The sequence below is a fragment of the Engystomops pustulosus genome, chromosome 2 (assembly GCF_040894005.1).
Source record: "Engystomops pustulosus chromosome 2, aEngPut4.maternal, whole genome shotgun sequence".
Taxonomy (NCBI): Eukaryota; Metazoa; Chordata; class Amphibia; order Anura; family Leptodactylidae; genus Engystomops; species Engystomops pustulosus.
Genome location: NC_092412.1, coordinates 118,688,158 through 118,714,405, shown reverse-complemented (window position 1 = coordinate 118,714,405; position 26,248 = coordinate 118,688,158). Strand labels below are relative to the sequence as shown.

General features: G+C 43.6%; 1 protein-coding gene across 2 annotated transcripts; it reads right to left on the bottom strand.

Annotated features, from left to right (window-relative positions):
* Positions 1 to 612: 612 nt before the first annotated feature.
* On the bottom strand, positions 613 to 25,232 carry RFC2 (replication factor C subunit 2). 2 transcript variants are annotated; one of them, XM_072136170.1, is made up of 11 exons: positions 25,002 to 25,232; positions 20,674 to 20,743; positions 17,458 to 17,499; positions 17,270 to 17,376; positions 16,971 to 17,072; positions 13,569 to 13,669; positions 13,323 to 13,480; positions 12,974 to 13,039; positions 3,239 to 3,319; positions 2,808 to 2,921; positions 613 to 832 (listed from the first exon to the last, which is right to left on the bottom strand). In XM_072136170.1, exons 1-11 carry the CDS (start codon positions 25,094 to 25,096, stop codon positions 722 to 724), a joined length of 1,047 nt encoding a protein of 348 aa, XP_071992271.1. In that variant the 5' UTR covers positions 25,097 to 25,232; the 3' UTR covers positions 613 to 721. The 2 variants fall into 2 exon arrangements, with proteins under 2 accessions (XP_071992271.1, XP_071992272.1); XM_072136171.1 differs by lacking the exon at positions 25,002 to 25,232 and adding an exon at positions 24,758 to 24,883.
* Positions 25,233 to 26,248: the final 1,016 nt, after the last annotated feature.

The following is a 26,248-nucleotide window of genomic DNA, read 5'->3' as shown; positions in this document are numbered from 1 at the left end:
TTTTGTAATGGCTGTGGAATTCGCTTATTCCACGAGCATCAGAAACCAGCTGTAATCAGATATTGTTGCCATTCTTTGATGGGCAGAGCTCAACTTTCCCTTTGCAAAGGTTGATTTGCAGAACCAGATTCTGAAACGCTAAGCAATATTTTCCGCATTGTGTGCAGAGTTCCCGGTTATGTCCAAGATAAGTTCCTTAATCTGGGGACCACCTGTATAAGACTGCCATCAATCCCATTTACTACAAATCCACAGCACAACAAACGCACAGGTAATCTGTAACACATGCAGTTACCCTGAAAGTGTTGATAAATTGGGGACAAGGCATCATACAGGGTTTTTTTTGGTTACAAGATACATTTCTGTCTTAAATTGATAACTGTGACCCAGAGCTAACATGGTTAAGGGATTGTTTACCATGATATCTTTTTAGGACTAGTTATTGTGGTTCAATGTCCTCCTTTCCCAGGTCCTAAAACCAACTCCCCCATGGCCTCCCTTTATTGAGAGAATTTTTTTTTTTTTTTTTTTACAATTTCAGTCAGCTCAGTTAGAGAGAAAATACTATGATTATTTCTAAAAAGAAAATCCTGATAACAAACTGAACTACGCTTTTGAAAATACAAATATTTATGAACATATACACTATACAGCAAATTATATATAAAATGCAACTCAAAATATTGGCATCAATCAACAGACGTATACTGAAGGGAAAAAACTAAGAGCTTGTAGTCAATGCTGTCTTCTGACACAGCCGTGCAAGGAGTCCAGCCATCTGTAGAAGCGAATTAACGCCCTCTGCAATTTTCATGTGTGTGTAACCAATTTCCTGAAAATAGATACATTTGTCAAATTTCACAGGCAAAGTAACAAAAATATGAATACATCCACACAATAATATTCATGATCGAAATTTAGCAACAAGTCTACAAGCTGATGCAAAAAAAACCCTGCATGGAATGTGGCAGCAATGCTAGCCGTGTGGGGTAATTCTGAGGCAGGTCGAGGAGATTTGGGAAAATCACATCAATATGCTGGTACTGAATAAGGTAGCTAATCTAATATAAGATTATAAGATAAACCCAAGACTAATGAAACAAACTAACCCATTAGGTCCGTTACTCACTGGCATGTTAGCTGTGTCAAACCGGACCAAATGGGAACTGCCTGATGAGTTTCTCAGAACAAAAAAACTTAAAAGAGGACCAGTCCAGTAAAATAACCCCCTAAACTAAATATATGTTCATAAACTGCCATTAGAGAGCATTGCCTTTATCCCTTCATTGTCCCTCTACATGCCTGTAAACCTAAGCAATGAGGTCCTAAAGCTGTATGCAAATGACCTGTGAAGTGTCCAATGATCCATTAACATATTCAAGCTGTCCAGCTTATTCATGAGTGGGAGGCACAGCCACCCCCCCAGTGCTTGACTGACAGCCTGTATAATGTTGTGATGTATAATGGTGTATTGGCTCCTCCATGTGCTTCCTGGTGCATTAATGTACGACTAGATAAAGGCAGTGATTGAATCCTTGTGAGCTGCTCCAACACGTAGAGGTGACAGAAATAGTGACAGTTGAATTTTCTGTTGTATATATGCCCTATCCAGTGCTCACAATTAAAAGGGTCAATGTTTTGTCCCCCTTTTGGGGATTTGGAGATGTAGAAATAGCGACAGAGACCTGATGACAGGTGTCCTTTAAAGTTTTGTTTTTAATATCCCACAAGCCAGCATGTTTCATATTTCCATACATTCCATAAAATGACTAGGCCTGAAAAGGCACTCATGACCAGCAAATTTTAGGTTGAAGGGCCATAACCTCTTTGCGTTTAGCCTTTTTTTTTTTTTCATAGAGCTAGTTTGAAAAGACTTTTTTGCCAATTTTTTGTTTCATTTTAAAGTTAAATTTACAAAGCTTTTTTGGAATGTAGATTATATATATTTTACTTTTCAAATTAACTCAAAATGAATTCACTATTTTGTGACGTTTGGTTTGATATTTAATATGTATAATCTCATGTAAACGGGCGACTATAGCAATGTTTTTTTTTAATAATAGTGTAGAGGCAGAAACTGTTCCAGGATTAGAACGGGAGCAGAAGAAAATGCAGCAACCTCTTTCGCCCCCCTCCAACTGATGTCTTTCATCAGTTTTCGAGGAGTTAATACAACTATAGGCCTAATGAGGGCTTAATGGGTTGGAAACAAACAAGCAGAAAAAGTGCAGATAAGACATATCCCATATTCCAGGAAGATGGGTTTCTTTCAGCTCTCCCTTTGGCTCTTTACACAACTCTGAGCAGTGAGTGTTAACCTTTTCTGCCCTCTCCCTAGCTCTAGTATTCTATTAGCAGTATTTTCAGACAAAATGCTTCCCTTCTCGTCTCTTACTTTCAGGAAAGACAGACTGAGCAAAATTACAAAAAGAACACAAAGGGGGAACTAATCCACTATTCTGGGGGACACATTCTGTTTAAAATGGATCAGAAGGCATTTTAAAGAATTTTTGTTGTTACAGATTGCAATCGAATTCCACTTCAATTCCTTAATAAATTTCACCCACAAGTTACAAATGGCAGATGAACAATCTGGTTTATATTTAGTACAACTTGGGTGCAAAATTAGACAAAATTCTGGTGTAGACAATTTAGTAAATGCATCCATTTTGTTAATTTTCAGGAGTCTGCTAGCCCATAAACTGCCCCACAAAGCAGTACGAGATTACATGCTCAAAACTGTAGCGCACCATTTGCCAATATTAGGTAAAAAGCTATTTCGAGAAATCCAACATAAGTTGACATACCTTAATAAACTCCAGCTTGAGATACTCTGGCATCTGGAATGTTTTACAAACTCTGAAAATATTGCCTATAATATCTTCTGGGGAGTAACCAAGTTTCCAGAGATGAGCTACAATCTTTAAAAGATTAAATAAATGTCACATTGCTGGTAATACAAGTTGCTGCACAATCACCAACAGTACTTCAGGTTTCAACCAACATATTAAATGGAATGCAACATCTGCAGATAAAACATAACTTTTGTCTCATGTCTCCGATTAAAATTAAAAGATAACTACATAAAAAGGTTTGACTGATATGAGACATTTTTGCACCTACAAAAATACATTATTGCTTTTTTTCCATCCTTACCATGGTCTACAGTCACTGCACTTGGCAAGCTCAAATGTCACATTAATAAACCGCAAAAGTGGGTGTAATATGTATAACATACCTTGTATGCTTCATCTATGTTTGCGTTCACACAGTGCTGCAACATTTCTTTTACCAATAATGGATGAGGTTCATCACAAACCTAAATGATATTAAGTATTTTGATCAGTGATTAGTTTTTATTTATTTATTTAAATAAAGGGCAGCAAAATTGACACCCAGGCAGATAGTCACCAAACTTTCACTGCAACTATGTTGGTAAACAAGAAATCCTCCATGTTTGAAGAGAATCTGTCACCACAAACCCCAAACACTACCTGGTACAAGAGTGTAATTGGGTTTCCATGGTTCCTGTGTGGCTCCTGGACATATCTGCTTGGGGCCAAAAATGACATTCATCCACTTTTTTTTCTTCTAGAGATCCAGTCAAGGAGGCAGAGCTCTTGGAGCCAGTAAGTTTCCCCGCCTCCTCACAGCCGCTGTTACTTATAAATCCACCCTTTGGCACTGCCCCAGCTCCGCATTGTAACCATTCAATATGAAAGCCCTGCCTATGTGTACACTTTTCAGTTAGGCCGTCTGGACCCTGAGGTGCACGTTGCTGACCAGCATCGGACTGGCTAGCGGTGCATATGTGGAGATTGTCGAGGAAGAGCAGCCGCTGCACTTGGGAATTTGATACTGGATGGTAGCAACAGAGCTGGAGGCAGGACCAAGTGGTGAGTTTACCAGGCAGAGCAACTGTGAGGAGGCAGGGTAACTTGAATGGATCAAAGAGCTCTCCCCACTAGTAGCTGTACCAGCAGTGTTGACCTCATTAGCTCTACAAGTACAGGGAAAGTCTGTGTTTAGATGCATAGAGCTTTAATTTGGAGGAGTAAAAAAAAAAAAAAAAAAAAAATAAATAAAAAAGCCTGTGAAAATGTCAATGGTGCTCATTGACTCAATCTCTGAAAGAAAAATAAATAAAAAATTTCAAAGTCAATGAGCACCACAGACGTTTGTACAGGCAGTTTTACTAAAAAACAAAAACAAACAAACAAAAAAAAAAAAAACTACTAAGCAAATTTTCAGTAGTTCCATACTGCCCATCTTCTTTAAAGGAAACCTACCACTTAGAATGGCAGGGGTAAGCTGTAAGTACCGAGCACCAGCTCAGGGTGAACTGGTGCCGGTACTTACTTTCGTTAGTGTTATAAACCGCGGTATCGCGGTTTTAACACTTTTTAAACTTTAGAGCAGAAGGGCAGAATAGCGCACAACATCTCCGCTATTTCCTATGCAGGCGCGCGCACGCAGCGCCGAAGTGTCTTCTGCTCTAAAGTTTAAAAATAGAGATGAGCGAACATGCTCGTCCGAGCTTGATGCTCAGTCGAGCATTAGGGTACTCGAAACTGCTCGTTACTCGGACGAATACTTCGCCCGCTCGAGAAAATGGCAGCTCCCGCCGTTTTGCTTTTTGGCGGCCAGAAACAGAGCCAATCACAAGCCAGGAGACTCTGCACTCCACCCAGCATGACGTGGTACCCTTACACGTCGATAGCAGTGGTTGGCTGGCCAGATCAGGTGACCCTGGGATAGACTAGCCGCTGGCCGCGCTGCTCGGATCATTCTGTCTCTGGATGCCGCTAGGGAGAGAGCTGCTGCTGGTCAGGGAAAGCGTTAGGGTGTTCTATTAGCTTACTGTTAAGCAGGAGTGATTCTCAAAGAACCCAACAGCCCTTCTTAGGGCTACAATAACGTTCTACTTTTTTTATTTTAATTTGCATCTTTTACCATTTTGTGAGGAATTAGCAGGGGGACTTGCTACCGTTGTGTTTAGCTCTTAGTGGCACACATATCCATAGCAAAGACCGAAGTGGGAAAATTCAGTAGGGGTTGGATTTCTATTAGGCAATAACTCAGTGTCATCTCATCTGGCATAGTACTGTGCTTCCTTTGATACTTGGCTAGAAAATAGCCATAGGAGAATACAAACAGCTTCTTGAAGCCTACAGTAGCGTTCTATATATTTGATTTCTGGTTGATCTGCTGGTGGCTGTAGTTTCTGCAGTGCATGTACTTGCCAATTCTGAGCAATTTGTAGTGAGACTTGCGACCGCTGTGTTCTGCGCTTAGTGGCGCACATATCCATAGCAAAGGCCGAAGTGGCAAAATTCAGTAGGGGTTGGATTTCTATTAGGCAATAACTCAGTGTCATCTCATCTGGCATAGTACTGTGCTTCCTTTGATACTTGGCTAGAAAATAGCCATAGGAGAATACAAACAGCTTCTTGAAGCCTACAGTAGCGTTCTATATATTTGATTTCTGGTTGATCTGCTGGTGGCTGTAGTTTCTGCAGTGCATGTACTTGCCAATTCTGAGCAATTTGTAGTGAGACTTGCGACCGCTGTGTTCTGCGCTTAGTGGCGCACATATCCATAGCAAAGGCCGAAGTGGCAAAATTCAGTAGGGGCTGGATTTCTATTAGGCAATAACTCAGTGTCATCTCATCTGGCATAGTACTGTGCTTCCTTTGATACTTGGCTAGAAAATAGCCATAGGAGAATACAAACAGCTTCTTGAAGCCTACAGTAGCGTTCTATATATTTGATTTCTGGTTGATCTGCTGGTGGCTGTAGTTTCTGCAGTGCATGTACTTGCCAATTCTGAGCAATTTGTAGTGAGACTTGCGACCGCTGTGTTCTGCGCTTAGTGGCGCACATATCCATAGCAAAGGCCGAAGTGGCAAAATTCAGTAGGGGTTGGATTTCTATTAGGCAATAACTCAGTGTCATCTCATCTGGCATAGTAGTGTGCTTCCTTTGATACTTGGCTAGAAAATAGCCATAGGAGAATACAAACAGCTTCTTGAAGCCTACAGTAGCGTTCTATATATTTGATTTCTGGTTGATCTGCTGGTGGCTGTAGTTTCTGCAGTGCATGTACTTGCCAATTCTGAGCAATTTGTAGTGAGACTTGCGACCGCTGTGTTCTGCGCTTAGTGGCGCACATATCCATAGCAAAGGCCGAAGTGGCAAAATTCAGTAGGGGTTGGATTTCTATTAGGCAATAACTCAGTGTCATCTCATCTGGCATAGTAGTGTGCTTTGATACTTGGCTAGAAAATAGCCATAGCAATAGGATAGCATTGTTTGGTTTTAAAAACTCAAAAAAAAAAAAAAAAAACACAAAAAAAAAAAAAAAAACACAAAAAAAAACAAAAAAAAGTAAAAAAAAAAATAAAGTTATAACTCTCATTTTAAAAATGTTTAACCCGAGGGCTAGGGGTAGAGGACGAGGGCGGGGACGTGGGCGTCCAACTACTGCAGGGGTCAGAGGCCGTGGTCCTGGGCGGGGTGAGACACCACCTGCTGATGAGGGAGCAGGGGAACGCCGCAGAGCTACACTCCCTAGGTTCATGTCTGAAGTTACTGGGACTCGTGGTAGAGCACTGTTGAGGCCAGAACAGTGCGAACAGGTGATGTCGTGGATTGCTGACAATGCTTCGAGCAATTTGTCCACCACCAGTCAGTCTTCCACGCAGTCCACCCATGTCACCGAAATCGCCACTCCTCCAGCTCCTGCACCTCAGCCTCCTCCCCCCCAGTCTGCCCCCTCCCAGGAAAATTTGGCATTTGAACCGGCATACTCTGAGGAACTGTTTTCTGGACCCTTCCCACAGTCACAAACCACTTGTCCGGTTGCTGCTGAGCAATTTTCCGATGCCCAGGTTTTCCACCAGTCACAGTCTGTGGGTGATGATGACCTTCTTGACGTAGTGGAAGTGTGTAAAGAGGTGTCCGACGATGAGGAGACACGGTTGTCAGACAGTGGGGAAGTTGTTGTCAGGGCAGGAAGTCCGAGGGGGGAGCAGACTGAGGGATCGGAGGATGATGAGGTGACAGACCCAAGCTGGGTTGAGAGGCCGGGTGAACACAGTGCTTCTGAGACGGAGGAGAGTCCTCGACCTGAACAGGTTGGAAGAGGCAGTGGTGGGGCCAGACGGAGAGGCAGGGCCAGAGCTGGTGCATCAGCGCCACTGTCAACTAGTGAAGCTCCCGTGGTGAGGGCTCTTGCGGCGAGGGCTAGATCTTCAGAAGTGTGGAGGTTCTTTAAGGAAACACTGGATGACCGACGGACTGTGGTGTGCAACATTTGCCAAACCAGGCTCAGCAGGGGTTCCACCACTACTAGCTTAACTACCACCAGTATGCGCAGGCATATGAATGCTAAGCACCCCACTCAGTGGCAACAAGCCCGTTCACCTCCGGCCGTGCACACCACTGCTCCTTCCCCTGTGTCAGCTGCTAGTCAGCCCCCTGCCCAGGACCCTGGCACAAAAACCCCATCGTCGCCTCCACGATCCTCCACAGCATCCACCAGCGTTCAGCTCTCCATACCCCAGACGCTGGAGCGGAAACGCAAATATAGTGCAACCCACCCGCACGCCCAAGCCCTTAATGTGCACATCTCCAGATTGCTTAGCCTGGAGATGCTGCCCTATAGGCTAGTAGAGACCGAGGCCTTTCGCAACCTCATGGCGGCGGCCGCCCCTCGGTATTCGGTCCCCAGCCGCCACTACTTTTCCCGATGTGCCGTCCCAGCCCTGCACCAGCACGTGTCAGACAACATCATCCGTGCCCTGACCAACGCCGTTTCTGACAAGGTCCACCTGACCACGGACACGTGGACGAGTGCTGCCGGGCAGGGCCACTATATATCGCTGACGGCACATTGGGTTAACTTGGTGGAGGCTGGGACCGAGTCTGACCCTGGGGCTGCTCATATACTGCCGACGCCGAGGATTGCGGGGCCTACCTCGGTCCAGGTGTTTCAGGCCTACTATGCCTCCTCCTCCTCCCACCCCTCCTCCACCTCCTCCTCCGAACTACCATCCGTGGGCACGGCGCCATCAGTCGGTAGCTCTAGGCACAGCAGCAGTGCCGTCGCTAAGCGACAGCAGGCGGTGCTCAAACTGCTGAGCCTAGGCGACAAAAGGCACACCGCCCAAGAGCTATTACAGGGCATCACGGCGCAGACTGATCTGTGGCTGGCACCGCTGAACCTCAAGCCGGGAATGGTTGTGTGTGACAACGGCCGTAACCTGGTGGCGGCTCTGCAACTCGGCAGACTGACACATGTGCCATGCCTGGCCCATGTGTTAAATCTGATAGTGCAGCGTTTCCTCAAGACATACCCCAATCTGTCTGATTTGCTCACGAAGGTGCGCCGCATCTGTGCGCATTTCAGGAAGTCCAGCCCAGATGCTGCCACTCTCAGGGCAGCGCAGCGCCGCCTCCAACTGCCCGCTCACCGACTGTTGTGCGACGTGCCCACGAGGTGGAATTCAACACTGACCATGTTATCCAGAGTTTACCAGCAGCGCAGAGCGATTGTAGACTGCCAGATGTCAACTTCCACCAGAACTGGTAGTCAGGTCAGTCAGCTTCCTCAAGTCTACAATGAGGAGTGGACGTGGATGTCTGATATCTGTCAGGTGCTGAGTAACTTTGAGGAGTCAACACAGATGGTCAGTGGCGATGCCGCCATCATCAGCCTCACCATCCCGCTGCTTGGCCTGTTGAAAAACTCTCTGGTCAGCATGAAGTCGGAAGCTTTGCGCTCGTCACAAGAGACGGGGGAAGAATATTCCCTTGTTGATAGCCAAAGCACCCTGAGGTCTGTTTCTCAGCGCATATCGGAGGAGGTGGAGGTGGAGGAGGATGAGGAGGAAGAGGAGGAGAATGTTGGCGAGACACAAGAGGGGACCATTGTTGAGTCCTTCACTGTTCAGCGTGTATGGGCAGAAGAAGAGGAGTTGGAGGAGTTGGAAATGGACAGTCAGGCCAGTGAGGGGAGTGAATTCTTACGCGTTGGTACTCTGGCGCATATGGCAGATTTCATGCTAGGCTGCCTATCCCGTGACCCTCGCGTTCAAAGAATTTATTCCAGCACCGATTACTGGGTGTTCACTCTCCTGGACCCACGGTACAAGCAAAATCTTCCCACTCTCATCCCTGGAGAGGAAAGGAGTGTGAGAATGCATGAATACCAGCAGGCCCTGGTGCACAAGCTGAAACAGTATTTCCCTTCTGACAGCGCTAGCGGCAGAGTGCGTAGTTCTGCGGGACAAGTAGCGAGGGAGAGTAGGCGAGCAGGCAGCTTGTCCAGCACTGGCAAGGGTACGCTTTACAAGGCTTTTGCCAGCTTTATGTCACCCCAGCAAGACACTGTCACCTGTCCCCAGTCTCGGCAGAGTAGGGCTGATCTTTACAGAAAGATGGTGAGGGAGTACGTAGCTGACCATACCATCGTCCTAAATGATCACACAGCTCCCTACAACTACTGGGTTTCAAAGCTGGACATGTGGCACGAACTGGCGCTGTACGCCTTGGAGGTTCTTGCCTGCCCTGCCGCTAGCGTCTTGTCCGAGCGGGTTTTCAGTGCAGCTGGTGGCATCATCACCGATAAGCGTACACGCCTGTCGACTGACAGCGCTGACAGGCTGACGCTTATTAAAATGAATAAAGGCTGGATTTCTCAGAATTTCCAATCTCCACCAGGTGAAGGAAGCTCAACCTGAATAATTGATCCACTCCTCCTCCTCCTCCTCATTTTCCTCCTTCTCCTCCTCTTTGTACAGTAAAGCAGAGGAAACTGGCTATTTTTTGACAGGGCCCACTGGCTCTTGCTATAGTACTTCATGCATTTAATTTTTCTGGAGGGCCACCTACCCGGTCCTCTGTTTGAAACAATTTTTGTGAGTGCCACATACAGGCACTCAATCTATTCCATTTTTCTGGAGGGCCACCTACCCGGTCCTCTGTTTTAAAAAATTTTTGGGACTGCCACATACAGGCACTCAATCTATTCCATTTTACTGCAGGGCCACCTACCTGCTCCTCTGGTTTGAACAATTTTTGGGACTGCCACATACAGGCACTCAATCTATTCCATTTTACTGCAGGGCCACCTACCTGCTCCTCTGGTTTGAAACATTTTTGGGACTGCCACATACAGGCACTCAATCTATTCCATTTTACTGCAGGGCCACCTACCTGCTCCTCTGGTTTGAACAATTTTTGGGACTGCCACATACAGGCACTCAATCTATTCCATTTTACTGCAGGGCCACCTACCTGCTCCTCTGGTTTGAACAATTTTTGGGACTGCCACATACAGGCACTCAATCTATTCCATTTTACTGGAGGGCCACCTACCTGCTCCTCTGGTTTGAAACATTTTTGGGACTGCCACATACAGGCACTCAATCTATTCCATTTTACTGCAGGGCCACCTACCTGCTCCTCTGGTTTGAAAAATGTTTGGGACTGCCACATACAGGCACTATCCAAATTAAATTGTCTCCATAGCAGCCTCCACACGTTGTCTCCATTGCTACCTCCAAAAGTCGTCCATATAGCTGCCTCCATACATCGTCCCTTTATCAAACGAGGTGTGTCAGGCAGAAATTTGGGTTGTTTTCATGGATTCCACATCAAAGTTGTTAACTTTGTCGCCACCCTGCTGTGTTATCCACAAAATATACTGGCAAACTTTTACCATTTAGGGATATTATTTCAGCGCTTCTTGCGCATCTGTTTACATTCCCCTCACCCGGCATATCCTAAACTTATAAGAACGCTACTACACTTGATCTTATACAAAAGGTTCTTAGAAGTGCTGTTTGGGGAGTAGCCTAGAGACAGGGGCTTGGATTGGCGAAAGCTCGCCTGGCAGCGGAACGCCAGCTCCATGCGCATCATGCGCTTCTTGCGCATCTGTTTACATTCCCCTCACCCGCCATATCCCAAACTTATGAGAACGCTACTACACTTAACTTGGTGCAGGCTGGGACCGAGTCTGACCCTGGGGCTGGTCATATACTGCCGACGCAGAGAATTGCGGGGCCTACCTCGGTCCAGGTCTCAAAGGCCTACTATACCTCCTCCCACCCCTCCTCCACCTCCTCCTCCTCCGAATTACCATCCGTGGGCATGGCGCCATCAGTCGGTAGCTCTAGGCACAGCAGCAGTGCCGTCGCTAAGCGACAGCAGGCGGTGCTGAAACTGCTGAGCCTAGGCGATAAAAGGCACACCGCCCAAGAGCTATTACAGGGCATTCCACATCAAAGTTGTTAACTTTGTCGCCACCCTGCTGTGTAATCCCCAAAATATACTTGCAAACTTTTACCATTTAGGGATATTATTTCAGCGCTTCTTGCGCATCTGTTTACATTCCCCTCACCCGGCATATCCTAAACTTATAAGAACGCTACTACACTTGATCTTATACAAAAGGTTCTTAGAAGTGCTGTTTGGGGAGTAGCCTATAGACAGGGGCTTGGATTGGCGAAAGCTCGCCTGGCAGCGGAGCGCCAGCTCCATGCCAAGATCCAACTAACATAGTTTTAACTGCAGCACCTTTAATCTACTACTAGTTCACTGCCTCCATACATCGTCCCCTTATCAAACGAGCTGTGTCAGGCAGAATTTTGGGTTGTTTTCATGGCTTCCATGTTAACTTTGTCGCCACCCTGCTGTGTAATCCACAAAATATACTGGCAAACTTTTATCATGTACCGATATTATTTGAGCGCTTCTTGCTCACCTCCTTTGGTTCCTCTCTGCCACCCATTGGTTTGAAGCCTGAGTCCATTTAGGGTATGTCGCCATGACACTCTCTAGCCTGCTGCCGCTGCCTCTGCATGCCGTCCCCTATAGTGTCAGGGTCAATTATTGGATGTTTTAGATGCTATCTAGCTTCATTCTGTCACTCTGTCATGGCCATGCTGTTGCCCATAATTTTGGCATAATGGTGCGATTATGCAGCCTCAGAGGCATCCATGCATGCTGCCCCTGCTGTTTCCTGTCCATTTCCGTGGTGTTTCCATCCTTTTCTGAGGTTCCCAGGTGTTTGGCCAAGCTTCCCTGTGCAGAGCCTTGGTCCCCTTGAAAAATGCTCGAGTCTCCCATTGACTTCAATGGGGTTCGTTATTCGAGACGAGCACTCGAGCATCGGGAAAAGTTCGTCTCGAATAACGAGTACCCGAGCATTTTAGTGTTCGCTCATCTCTATTTAAAAAGTGTTTAAACCGCGATACCGCGGTTTATAACACTAACGAAAGTAAGTACCGGCACCAGTTCACCCTGAGCTGGTGCCCGGTACTTACAGCTTACACCTACCATTCCAAGTGGTAGGTTTCCTTTAAAGCCGTTTTCTGGGCATTCACATTTAATTCAATTCATCTGCCATATATAGATTTCTTTAATTGGAGGTTATTAAAAAAATGTACCTGAAGATAGCTATATTTACGGGAAATTATGTTTTTCTTTAGAGATTAATGTACTTGGATATGACCACCACTGCTGGAGGGATGGTACAAAGAAAATTTTTTTTGCATATGAGATGGTTGGGAGTTACTACATGTGCTACAGCCTTCCTGTGGTGATGACTGTTGAATTCAGGGGTCAAGCACCTCAGTAGCACATGTGTATCCAAGGACACCCATCTTGTTTCTAAGGGACAACATGGCTACATTCATGGGACATTATGTTAGTATATACAAGGTTGGAAAAAGACGCAGCTTCATCAAGTCCAACCTCTAATAGCATACGGTTAGAGAAAATTTTTCAATAAGGCAGGTGAATGACGAAAAGGGAATACCACTTTAAGACCCCCAAGCCTGGTTGTACTGAAAATTTTAGCAACATTTCCCTGTATACAAGAAAATGTATTGACTTATTCAAACAAAGGGGGAAGGAGAATGTCGCCAAATCACAATTTCTCACTAAATTTTATGGAAAAACATACCTTAAACACATTTGTACTGTTGACAACTCCAAACCCCGCGTGGGTGGACTGCAAGTTATTCAAGGCCTAGAAGAGTAAAATTCAAAATGCCACAAAAATCATCTGCTGAGCCTAATAAAGTGGTTTTTTATAAAAACTACTACAAGACAAATAAAAAGTTAATTAGATTTGAAAGACTATAATAATAAGTTTTTCTATTAAATTTCATTGCTCATTATTCAAACAAAGTAATTGACAAAAGGAAAAAAGTAATGACACATCCCTTGTTGGTTAGGCAACACACACACGCTAGGTAACCTGGCAACAGGTTCCCTTTAACACACACATATTATATAAAACAATATGTTACCTGTCTCATGTCTCCCTGAGCGGTAAACACAATGGCCTCTAGGCCATCGTCTGTACATTGAACATTCTCCTTTTCCACCACAGTCATCAATCTAGCAAGAACTTGTGCATCAGTAAGTTTTGTGTAGCGAAGAACAGCACAGCGAGACTGGATTGGTTCTGGATCGGATAAAAAAAAAAAAAAAAAAAAAGTAATTAAAGAAACCAGACAAAATCACAATGTATGTACAACCAAATATGAGAATACCTATAATTTTATCAGAGGCATTGCAGGCCAGAGCAAAGCGGGTTGTTTTGGAGTAAATTTCCATCGTCCTTCGTAAAGCTTGCTGTGCGCCATCTGTCATACTATTTCCAGAAAAAGGAATTTAGGCATAAAAATAAAGCAGGTCACATTTACCAATATGGTCTACTAGTAGGGCTGGATAAGTGTAGACTAGACAGTATAAAAACACAAAAAAAAAAAAAAAAACACACACGCTGTACAAAATATCCAATCTTTTAGACAGTGAACAGGAGCTCATCAATGGTGAAATACAAAAAATGTATCCTCTATCGTCTATCCAATACCCTCCTGCTATATAATACCAGTTAACTACCTTGCTCTGATAGCATATAGATAAAAGTTACATATATTGAATTTGTACTGTTGATTTATTCGGTTTCTGAAGTTTGTGACCATTTAAAAATAAATCTAACAAAGAAGTCAATGCAATTTAGTGTGCGATACAATAAATGAATAGAGCGATCTTATGATGTGAAGCTCATGGCTACTTTATTTCTAAGCCACACATCTAATGCAAGGAGGTAAAAATTTAGCTTTTTTCTTTCCTTTAACCCCTTAAAGGAAACCTACCATTTCAAATGGTAGGTGTAAGCTGTAAACACCGAGCACCAGCTCAGGGTGAGCTGGTGGCGGTGCTTAGTTTCGTTAGTGTTAAAACCGCGGTATCGCGGTTTTAACACTTTTTAAACTTTATAGCAGAAACTGCTTCGGCGCTGCTTGCGCACGATCGTGTGCGCGCCTACATAGGAAATGCCGCAGGCATTGCGCGCGCGCACGGTCGCGCGCAGCGCCGAAGCAGCTTCTGCTATAAAGTTTAAAAAGTGTTAAAACCGCGATACCGCGGTTTTAACACTAACGAAACTAAGCACCGGCACCAGCTCACCCTGAGCTGGTGCTCGGTGTTTACAGCTTACACCGACCATTTGAAATGATAGGTTTCCTTTAACGACCAGGTCCTTTTTGGTTTTTATTTTTCACTCAGCTTTAAAAAACAATCCATTACTTTTTATTTCTCCATGTAAGGAGCTGTATTAGGGCTTGTTTTCTGCGTAACAAATTGCACAGTATTCAATATGTACTAGGAAGAGTGAAAAAAAAAAATTCCAAATGTGGTAAAAAAAAAATGCATTTGCAGCATTTTCTTGTGGGCTTAGATTTCACGACTTTCACCGTGCGCCCCAACTGACATGTCTTCTTTATTCTTTGGGTTGGTGGGAACACAGGTATAGCAAATGTACAATAAAAAAAAAAAACTTCATTTTTGCCATCTTCTGGCACTAATAACTTTCATACTTTGGTGTAGAGAGGTGTGTGTGTGTGTGTTGCAAAGATACCCAACATCTATCATTTTTACTATTTATTCCAGGCCAAGTGAGGCGATTTGAATTTTTAGGCAATTTTTTTTTTTTTTTAAACTTAAAGGAAACCTACCACTGCTCGCATGATGAAATCATACGAGCACACCACCCTGTAGGCTATTTAATCCTGATGCCGGCACATACTTTGGTTAGGCACGAAGATCTTTAGTTTAGCTTAAAGAAAGAAAAAAAAAAAAAAAAACACTATTAACTCACATATGTAAATTAGCCCTCTGGTGCGACCCCTAGGTCATCAGCAGTCTATTATTGCCTTCGGATTTTTAAGTATTCATGCCTCCGTCCTTCTACCCTTCAGCACTTATTGCGCATGCGCGGACATCAACTCTCACACAGCCGGCAATAAGTACCGAGAGCTTGGCAAAGTCACGGCTCTCAGTACCTGGAGGAGGGCGGACAGAAAGACAGTAATCAACAATCCGAAGGCATCGACAGACAGCTGATGACGTAGGGGGTAGTTAATTTTTTTTTTTTAACCTAAATTAAGGATCGCTGTGCCTAACCAAAGTATGTGCCACCATCAGGATTAAATAGCTTACAGGGTGGTGTGCTCGCATGATGAAATCCTGGTAGGTTTCCTTTATTTTTCTTTACAATTTTTCAGACCCCCTGCGGTACTTTAACCCTAGGTTGTCCGATTGATCGTACCATACTACAATATGGCAGTATATGGGGATTTTGCACATCTATTGCAATGTGTGATTGTCTTGTTTTAGGCTGTCTCGAGAGTCTTTGTGTGACCAAAGGCTGTCATAGCAACGGATCGCAACCGCTCTTCGATGACATCAAGGGGAGTGATGACCCAAACCAAAGCGGCGGCGCCGATACGCTGCTAGCTCTTAAATAATCAATGGGCTAGCACCAATCGCGGGTGTTACCAGTAAGCATTTGCTGATATATGCAGCCTGCCAGCCCTCTCCAATCACTTGCAGCCAACACGTGATGTACTATTATGTTACGCGTCGGTAAGGGGTTAAGGTTATAAGGTTCCTTTAAGTATTGACTACAAATATTACTATTCTTGCACAGCATAAGAAAGCCTTAAAATCCCTGTTGGGACTTCACCAATCACAAGACTGGGACCCCTAGCTCTACAGAGAACAGGGATCATGTTCTCGCTAAGGGGTGGAGCATCAGGATAAGCGCGTGCCCTGCTGCGCCACTCAAATCGTATTGGAATGAAAATAGTCAAGCACAGTGTTCAGCCATCTCCAGTTGATGCCATAGAATGAATGGCGTTGCAGCGTGCATGCTATTTCACACCAGTGGAAGTTTGAGTTGTTGTCCCCTCTAATTCCATTGCTGTTTCATATGTGTCTCGTCTTCATTCTACAGACACTGAAGGTAGGGTGAACAGAGTGCAATAAACTACAACCAATACTGAATTATCACAAAGTGACAACATAGCATTTTAAGCAGCAAGTTAATGCTACCTGTTCTTCCAAAACTTTCAATTGTATCGTCCTCTTGGGGACACCAATACAGTTGAAAGAAGGGCAAATCTGGACTATCATTGTATCTTCTCTCCAGGGTCCCCCAATATAGGAAAAAAAAATGGAACCAGCAGGAGGACTGCCAAAGAATTTGTTTGTCTCACTCTTTCTGCAGTCCCAAGCAGCCAATGATCAGCGCAGCATATCTTGAGTTGTCTGGGACCGCATGAAGATTCTTTGAGACCAGTCTGGTGAACTTTGTGCTGAGTCGATGTGTTGTTTTTTTGTTTGTTTTTTTAGACCTTTGTCTAGAATGCCATGTGTTATTTTACTTAAAGATTAAAGAAGTTTTAGCTCTAGAAAACTCCTTTACTAAAAATATCTCCTCAATATCAGATTGTGGGGGGGGGAACATTGTGTTCCATAATATCAACTGTTCTCTTCTGTTTAGTTAGAAGTAATTTAGTGTTTCATATTAAATGGGAACTATTTGCTATTTATGTCAAAGCCTTATGTATAAATTAGTAAGAAAGAAAGAAAAGCAAGACAAACACCTGTCAGCCTCATCCAGTATGATAATTTTATGCCGACCTTTCGGAAGCGTAACTTTTTGCTGTGCAAACATTTTAATTTTGTTTCTCACCACATCGATGCCTCTATAAGAAAAAAAATAGCAATGTGATTGGCATTTATTCTAGAACAGGCCTTTCTAGCAATATCACAAAGAAACAAAGTAAAGAAATATGTAGAGCACAGCTCCTTCAGCATCACATAACATATGGAGCTGAAATCTTTAGCAAACTATTAAATTGGTTTATAAAGTTCTGTTGAAATTAATATTGCTTAGACTTACCGATCATTTGAGGCATTCAGCTCAAGAACAGCATCTTTGAGTGCAGGACCCAATAATGCACGAGCTAAACATAAAATGCTTGTTGTTTTACCAGTTCCTGGAGGACCCTGTAGGAATTAAAGAATATTACTTCACAAGCCAAGATGTTTCTATAGCATTAAAAACAGGGAAAGAAAACTGATACTTACAGCGATGATGATATTTGGAACATTTCCCTCTCTTGCAAACACCTAGCAAATAAAATGTTATATGAAAATGGCTCAGAAATATAGCTCTATAAAAAGCCCATTCACATAAACATGCATTATAAATGAATATGCTAGACCTTTAGTCTAACTGCATGCGTTGCAGGATTTACACAACAGCCATTCTGCTTAAATTACAAAATCCGGATTAAATTTGTGGGTCTCTGTTGCGACGTTACACCACATTTTTGCATTCAGAGGTTGGATTCGGCAACGAAAGCTGCAGGTTATGCATTTCCATGCCATGCATGTGGATGGGATTTGGATAAACATTTGGATATTAACTTCACATCAAACAAAAAAAACAGCTGTGTTGTGCAGTAGTGTCTTAGTGGGAAAGATCTTCCTTAACTTCAATAATAGACATCACAGACAGTTTAGTAGCGACTTTTTCCCCCCACTTTTTTCCACTCACTCAGAGACAGAAAAGTATATAGACGGGATAAAAATCTGCTCCAAACACCATATACAGTTGTGGTCTTAAGTTTACACAACCCTGCAGAATTTTGGCTTTCATGCCCTTTTTTTAAGGGTCATTTGGATGGTTTTGGTTATCATTGTGATTTAAAGGGAACCTGTCACCAGCTCCATTACTTCTAAACAACCAAAAGTACCTTATATGGCCTGTTAACTGTTTTACAGCCATGTCTTTATAAACTGCCAGCGCTGCCTTCATCTGGAAAAATAATGTTTTATTCTTGTACAGCTACTCTTCAGGGGGGTGGGGTGTGGGGAGCTGCAGTCAAGCAGGTAGAAAGCCTCAAGACCACCTGTATTGGACCCTGCCACTGATATTCGGCGAATCCCCATCCTCCTGCAGTCACTTTTCATCTCTCCTCCAGCATTGCGTGTACCTGGATGGAAAACGCGTGCACCGCTTGCAGGTTATGGCACCAGAGCGGACGGCTAGCAGGTATGTGTAGCCGATACCGCTAGCACGCAATATTTGAAAAGTAACCACGGGAGGATGTGGAGGCGCCGCATATCAGGGACAGGGCCCAAATCATCTACATGGGAGGGAAGGAGGTGGTGGTTACTGAACTAGGCACCTTGAGGGTGGCTGTCTGCAGCTCCCCACACCCCACCCAGATTGGTAGCTGTACAAGAATAAAACATTTTTGCTTATGAAGGCAGCGCTGGCAGTTTATAAAGACATGGCTGTAAAACAGTTAACTGCCTGTAGAAGGTATGTTTGGTGGTTTAGAAGCAATGGTTTGTTAATACATGGCATTACCCAACCACTAATCATGAGCGGGAAAGGGTTATCATTCATATTCTTTGAAAAAAGCCCAAGAAAGTCACAATTCTGCAAGGGTATTGTGGATTATCAGTGTGAAAAATTCTACCATGTATATCAATACAAACCTGTAATTCTGCAGCCAAATTCACTTTTAAACACAAGTGGACTAACAGCAGATTCACACCATATCAAGGGGAAGATTTCACAATGTCCACAGTATTTCCACATGAGATGGACATGTTATGCATCAGAAAATAAGAAATATACTTCATACATTGAGAGTCATCACTTCTCTTTTTCAGATTTTTTTTTTTGTCAAAATTTATATATTTGCGCCAGAATTTGCAAATAAGTAAGTTGTGCAAGAATTCTTCAGAATTGCACCTGATCGATCTTTAAAATCCAGATGTGAATGTATGAAAAAGTGGCAATTTTGGCGCAAATCGTGGTTAAAAAGTTGCAAATAAACTCCAGTCCTGACCAGACGAAACCAAAAACTCGCAAAACCCCCTTTGGCTCAGCTGCTGGATATAGCAACCCCCAAGATAAACCAATCATGTCCAAAAGTTAAAAAAAAAAAAAAAAAACAAGGAGAGACAAACAAATGTGCTGATTAACCCTTTCACGATCAGTGATGTAATAGCATGTCACGAGTCGGCTGCGGGTGCATGGAGAGGGCTCACGGGCTTGAGATTGTCGCTCCCCGTGAAGTCATCGGGGAGCGTCAATCGGTTGCCATGACAGCCTCGGGCTGCCCGGGTTTAACCCATTCATTACCATGTGCTAATTGCTATAGTATGGCAGTATATGATAGGATCAGTCAGACAACCTAGGGTTAAATTACCCTAGGGAGTCTCAAAAATAGTAAAAAAAAAAAAAAAAATTATAATAAAAAAACCCTAAAAATTAAAATCTCCCCCCTTTCCCTAGAACTGATATAAATCTTAACAGTAAAAATCATAAACACATCAGGTATTGCTGCGTCCGAAAATGCCCGATCAAAGTATAACGTTTTTTCACTGTGTTTAACCCTGTAACGGAAAATAGCGCCCGAATTTGAAAATGGCACCTTTTTGCCATTTTGAAAAATATAAAAAAAATTCAATAAAAAGTGATCAGGTGGTCGTAGAGCCCTAAAAATGCCAGCATTGAAAACTTCATCAGAAGTCACAATAAACGACACCACCCACAGCTCCATGAAAAAGTTATTAGTGCCAGAAAATGGCAAAATCAGAAAAAAAATATGTAAAGGAGATTTTAATTTTTGTAAACATATGAAAACATAAAGCCTATACAAATTTGGTATCCCCGTAATCACAACGACCCAAAGAATAAAGTAGACATTTGTGGTGCACAGTGAAAGCCATAAAATCCAAGCGCACAAGAAAATGTTGCAAATTGCGGTTTTTCATCAATTTCACCATTGTATTGTATTCCTGTGGATGTCACAAAAGAAGCAGAGGAGCAAAGTATTTTTTTCTAATCCTCCGCAACCCCTGTAAAATGCAGAATCAAGTAGTGAATAATATGGTACGAAATAGCTATAAGGTCCCTTGCCTGGGCATATGTTATACAGTTTTGATAGACTGCTTTCCGGCTATCATGTCATAGTGTAAGTTAGGGTATAGAGAAAGCTTCAGAGAAAACTACTTTCCATAGAGATCAGATGTTTGCTATTAAAAAAAATTATACTATACAAGTCACCCATCGCTCACATCCAATATCTGCTATTAACCCATTAGATGCTACGGCTGAATGCGATTTCAGCAACTAAAGGCTTAGCTCGCATAGATGTAATTTTTTTTACTTTTATTACTTTGTTTTTGAGTGTATTACAGAGCTTAAAGGGAAAAAAAAACTACCACATGGTATACTTATGCCCAGAAAGCCTGCAAGATACATAAATAAAAGCGACTTACCTCAAGTCGGCTAACTGTTTCTTCGTTACCCACAATTTCATTCAGTTTTAATGGTCGGTATTTCTCAACCCTAGGTAAAGGAAACACAAACGGAATGTCACATGGGTGCAAATTCCTCTTGTATGAAATTTCTAATATGTCAGGAGAATTAAGCATCACAAACCAATCATATGACCAGTGGGTGCACCTGGCTTTGAGTTCAATCACGTTCATGGTTTTCTGGGTAGACTTTGATAAAAAGTATTTCCTTGCTCCTTGGCTCCCTATTTAGACAGGGGTCAGCTTCCCCTTTCTTCTATATACTTGGGCCAGACATGCCATGGACATAATATCCATGGGTTGGACAAGAACCATTCGGAGCATGCAAAGGCAGAGAGGGTTTGTTCACACGTGGCGCTTTTCATTATAGCTGTAAATGTAAGCAGCTGTGATAACATTACACTTCAAGTAATAAAGAAAACCGTTTTCAAACCAGCCAAATGCATGTAAAAATGCATGTACTTCAGGGATGCATTCTAAAATGCCATGTGTGAATGCACCCCTAGGAATAGGCATGTTGATGCACAAACTTCAAAATGCCACCCCCCTCTACAAATAATTGCAAGTCAGAAACACACACATTGATGTACTTATATACACATACATATAGCATATACACAGATACAGCATATAGTACTGAGTTTTATATTAATTTTTGCTCCTAAAGATGCAGGTGGTCTTATTTTCAGGGGATGCCTTATTTCCCCATGAACAAGAATTTAGGAGTGTGGGAGTGGGGAGAATCAACAATATACTGTAATCCTTCTATTACACACATCAGCATAACCCCCTGAATTAGAAGGTCTGAAGACTATTTCTATATACAAAAATCTTATATACCGTATATACCGGCGTATAAGACGACTTTTGAAGACTGAAAAATCTTCTGTCTGGTCTGGGGTCGTCTTATACGCCGGTAATGTTTCTTCTAACCTTTCCCGCGATCTACCGAAGCTCCGCTGCTACACTCCGGCTGCCGGCGTCGCAGAGAATATGACGTCATATTCTGTGAGCCGCCAGCACTCAATGAGCTGTCACAGACGGCCGGAGTGTAGCAGCGGAGCTTCAGTGGATCGCGGGAAAGGTGAGAAGCTGTTGTAATACAACGTGGCCGCCTGGCCGTTACCTTGGACCCCCCCCCAAGCTGGTCCCGCGGCCTCCCGGCACGCTCTCCGGTCCCGCGGCCTCCCGGCACGCTCTCCGGTCCCGCGGCCTCCCGGCACGCTCTCCGGTCCCGCGGCCTCCCGGCACGCTCTCCGGTCCCGCGGCCTCCCGGCACGCTCTCCGGTCCCGCGGCCTCCCGGCACGCTCTCCGGTCCCGCGGCCTCCCGGCACGCTCTCCGGTCCCGCGGCAAGTCCCTATATATGTATGTATAGTTAATGAATGTATGCTATATGTGTGTATTTGCTTACAGTATGTGCTGTATGTATGGAAAAGGGGTAGTCTTATACGGCGAATATATCTTAAACTCTATATTTTAACAGGAAAGTAGGGGGGTCCTCTTATACACCAGGTCGTCTTATACGCCGGAATATGCGGTAGTTCTCCAAACTCATACAGAATTTCTTGTGACTTGATTTCTATTAGAATCATTGGCCCCAATCTCTCATGTTTAGCACTTTCCTTTAATGATCCCTTCTTGTTTGGGTAATTGCTCATAGCGCATTTGCAATGCAAGAGTTAGTGATTTTATCCCATTAATTCTTCACCCACATTACAACCTCTTGCACAGAGGTCGCACTAACATTTGTCCAGAAGGGTAATAATACTCCTCTCAACATTTTTGAGGAGCAATTTCAACCGAGGAGGTGTATGAAATTTTCAGTAATTCTAGTCGTATATAATGTTTATAGACTATTGTTGCACATGTTGGTATTCTGTAATGTCATATTATATACTTGTATATGCCCCCTATGATTTGTAAAGCGCTACAGGATATAATAGCATTGTATAAATAAAGATTATAATTATTATTGACTTCTATTTACACCAGATTTGTTACAGCCCCCGTTGTTTGTGCTTAAGTAGCCACTTGTAGTAAAATCTGGGACCGGGGCTGACACGCGTAAATTTTATTTATTTTTGGGGGATTGAAGGCATAACACTTACATTTTTTATTTTAAATTACTTACTTTTTTTTTTTTTTTTTTTACATGAACACATGTGTTCCGTGCAAATCTTGTATATAGTTCACATATAAGAGTGATCTAATGGTAACAGTCCATTGGATGACTGTTACCAGTGATCTGTATACAGAGACATGCAGAGAGGATGCATAAAGCATCTTCTCTGTATGCCTCTTACTGTATACAGGGCCAGGTGTAAATAACAGGGGCTTATAATATCAGCCCCCATCACTGTACAGGATTGAGCTGCCTCATTGACAGCTCAATCTTGTTGATGGCTATGTGTGCATGATTGCACACAGCCATGGGGATGGGCAGAGCTACTCACTGTAACTCCTGCAAAGGATATTTTTCTCTGTTGCGGGATGGCAGCAAGCGCCTGTAACCCACTGTTAAACAAGAGAATCACCAAGCGTATTTATATGCATGGTGTTTTTTGGGGGGAGTATATCAGCCTCTACATGCGTCATAGACGCTTGTAGAGGCGTTATCACGATGTCTACTCTTGCAGTATCTAAAATATGTCCATTTCATTGGGCAAGGGGGCTCTGCTGGGGACATTGAATTGGGGGGGGGGGGTCTGCTGGGGACATTTCAGTGAAAAGTCCAAGACAAAAAGAGACAATATGGCGGTTGCTATATAAAAAGGGCTGTTATAAAGTCCCCTTTTCTGTAGCCATTTTTTTTATCAAGACATTAAAAGAGGGATACAGAAAAGGGGCACTATATGGGATAGGGTTAGATATCTAGTATTTGTGGGGCACACTATTTTTTTCCAATGACCTTGGTAAGAGGGTTACCTGGCCCAGGAAAAATATTTTTAGGTGCAGCCGGTCCCTACATCCAAAAAGGTTGGGGAACACTGCATTAGACGATCGTGTGCATGGGGCCTTATACTGACAGAATTAAGAGGTAGGATGCAGGAGACCATATAGTATCTAGATCACAAAAAGCTCTCCATACAGATGTGGTGACTCTATAACGTTGCAGTGACTACTGACTGTGGACTGTAAGTTCTTGCGAGCAGGGTCCTCATTCCTATGGTTTCATATGACTGTTATACAAATAAAATAAGTCATTGCAGAGTAAGGCTACATTCAGCCGAACGTATGGGGGACGTATATACAAGGCCGACATACATACATCCCCCATATACTTCTATGGCCTCATGGCGCCGTACGGGAGAAGTATGGTGCATCACACTTGCAGAACTGTACAGCTCTGTAGCCCGTAGAAAGATAGGATATGTCCTATCTTTTTACGGAATACGGCGCCGCACGCTGTGTTTTCTTATGGAGAGGGGCGGGGGTGAGCAGTACTCCTCTCCCCGGCGCCATTCGGTACGGCGGGCATACATTGTGTGAATGTAGCCTAAGGCGAAATTTAAATTAACCTATGCCCACAGGACTGTAGCCAGCCAGGCATCCGTCCCTCGTGATTGAGAGGAGGATGGGTGACCCCTCCCCTCTCTAGAGAAATGCGCGGTGTATGGGCTATGCACACGGGGAAAAACAGCACATGTCCTATCTTTTTCTCGTGTACAGAGCAGTACAGTAACGCACGTGTGTGGCACCGTAACGCTCTGAGCGGCCATTGCCACATAGAAGGCCGCAATGTCCCCAATATGATTGTCTGGATGCTGCCCAATATGTTTACTAGATAATAAAGATATTATTATGACTTCAGCATTACAAGTCATAACATAATGATCACATAATATGGTCCAGAAACCTGCTTAGCATCAAACTAAATGGTGGCTCATAGCAGGGAGAATTGTTTTAGAGACTCTATACAGTCCCAGCAGATACAAGTGTACTAGCGACTCTAACTAGATAATTAGGTGCTATAACTATCCGCACAAGGCAGATACATCTAACATGCATGTGTGGAAGTTCTGCAGTAATATCTATTTATGTACCTGCAGTTTCGCATATCTGTGTAGAGTAGCCACAAACAGCCACAACATAAGTTACAGGGTGGACACATCGCACAGCACGAGGATGAGATCGGGTCGTGTGTAGGCGCATCCTGGCAGGTGACAGCCTCACAGGGAGACGTCCATTGCTTTCCTCAGCACCAAGTCGAGTGATAACTACTTACAGACCGCGTGCCGAGACCCTGAGCAGGACACGATTATCTATTGCCGCTCCCTCCACACTTACCAGGGCAGCTCATACGTGACCGCCGGACCTTTACTGCTCGATGCAGACTGCTGTGGATCTTTTCTTGGCTGCACGTCCTCCATTTCCATATCCATGTTTATTTCCCGCCACACAAGTCCTGTGCTGTCATCAGTACGTCAACAGAGCGCGCCTTCTACTTGGAGTCTGCGCACTGGGGTCATGAAGGGGGGACCGTGGGGAGTGAATCATCGCGGGCTGCATAGAGGGATCAGCGCGGTCCCAGTTTTCGTATATTAATATGTGACAAAATTATGCAAATGTGAATAAATAATATTCTGTGAGTACGGTGCCTTGGTGAATGCCGCCCGGTAAAGGCACGCATGTGTAGGACGCCCTCTAGCTGTACAGTCCCTATTACATGAGGCGGGATGCAGGACCCTTTATTTTCCTCACAAATTGTAGACGCTCGCGGAAAAGCGCTTGTGAAAGCAGGACATGGACAGATACATCTCAGAGCTCTTTACACCTTCATGTTTTGGAGGCAATAGTAGGATTTATGTAACAAATTATGGCTTCCAACCACTGAAAATCTCAGCTGTGGTCAGCCAGGACACAACTCTCCTACATTAACCCCTTAATGACCAGACCCGGTGGGCTTCTGCCTTGCAGCGCTGGGGTCTTGGGTTTGATTCCCACCCAGGCAAAGAGTTAGTATGTTCTCTCCATGTTTGCATGGGTTTCCTCCGGGTCCTCTGGTTTCTTCCCAAACTCCAAAACATACTGGTTGTTTAGATTGTGAGCCCCATGGGGACAGGGACCAAGTTGACATGCTTTGTGCAGCGCTGCGTAATCTGTGTGTGCTATGTAAATAAAGAATTATTATTATTTTTCATTTTTGCATTTTCACTTTTTAACTTTACAAATCATAGGGGACAAATACAAATTTACTAAAACATGACAGAGCACAAAACATTCATATGGAACAAAAGGAGTGAGGTCCTTGTTCGTACAGTAAAAATATCTTCAATAAGTATTCATAAACCTATGTAATGGTAGATATTTAAGTCGTAAGCACAATCTAATGTTCATTATAGTTAATTTCCAATATAGTAATTTGCTTAGTCAAACGGCTAGTACAATGCTCAGCATCAGATATTTACTGACAGCACCTGACCTAGTTGACCTGCAGTATCGATAAGGCCAACTTGATTAATCAAACATTTATATTATTTGTAACATTACTGTATAGTATAATGAACAAACCAATACAGGCAGTCCCCGGGTTA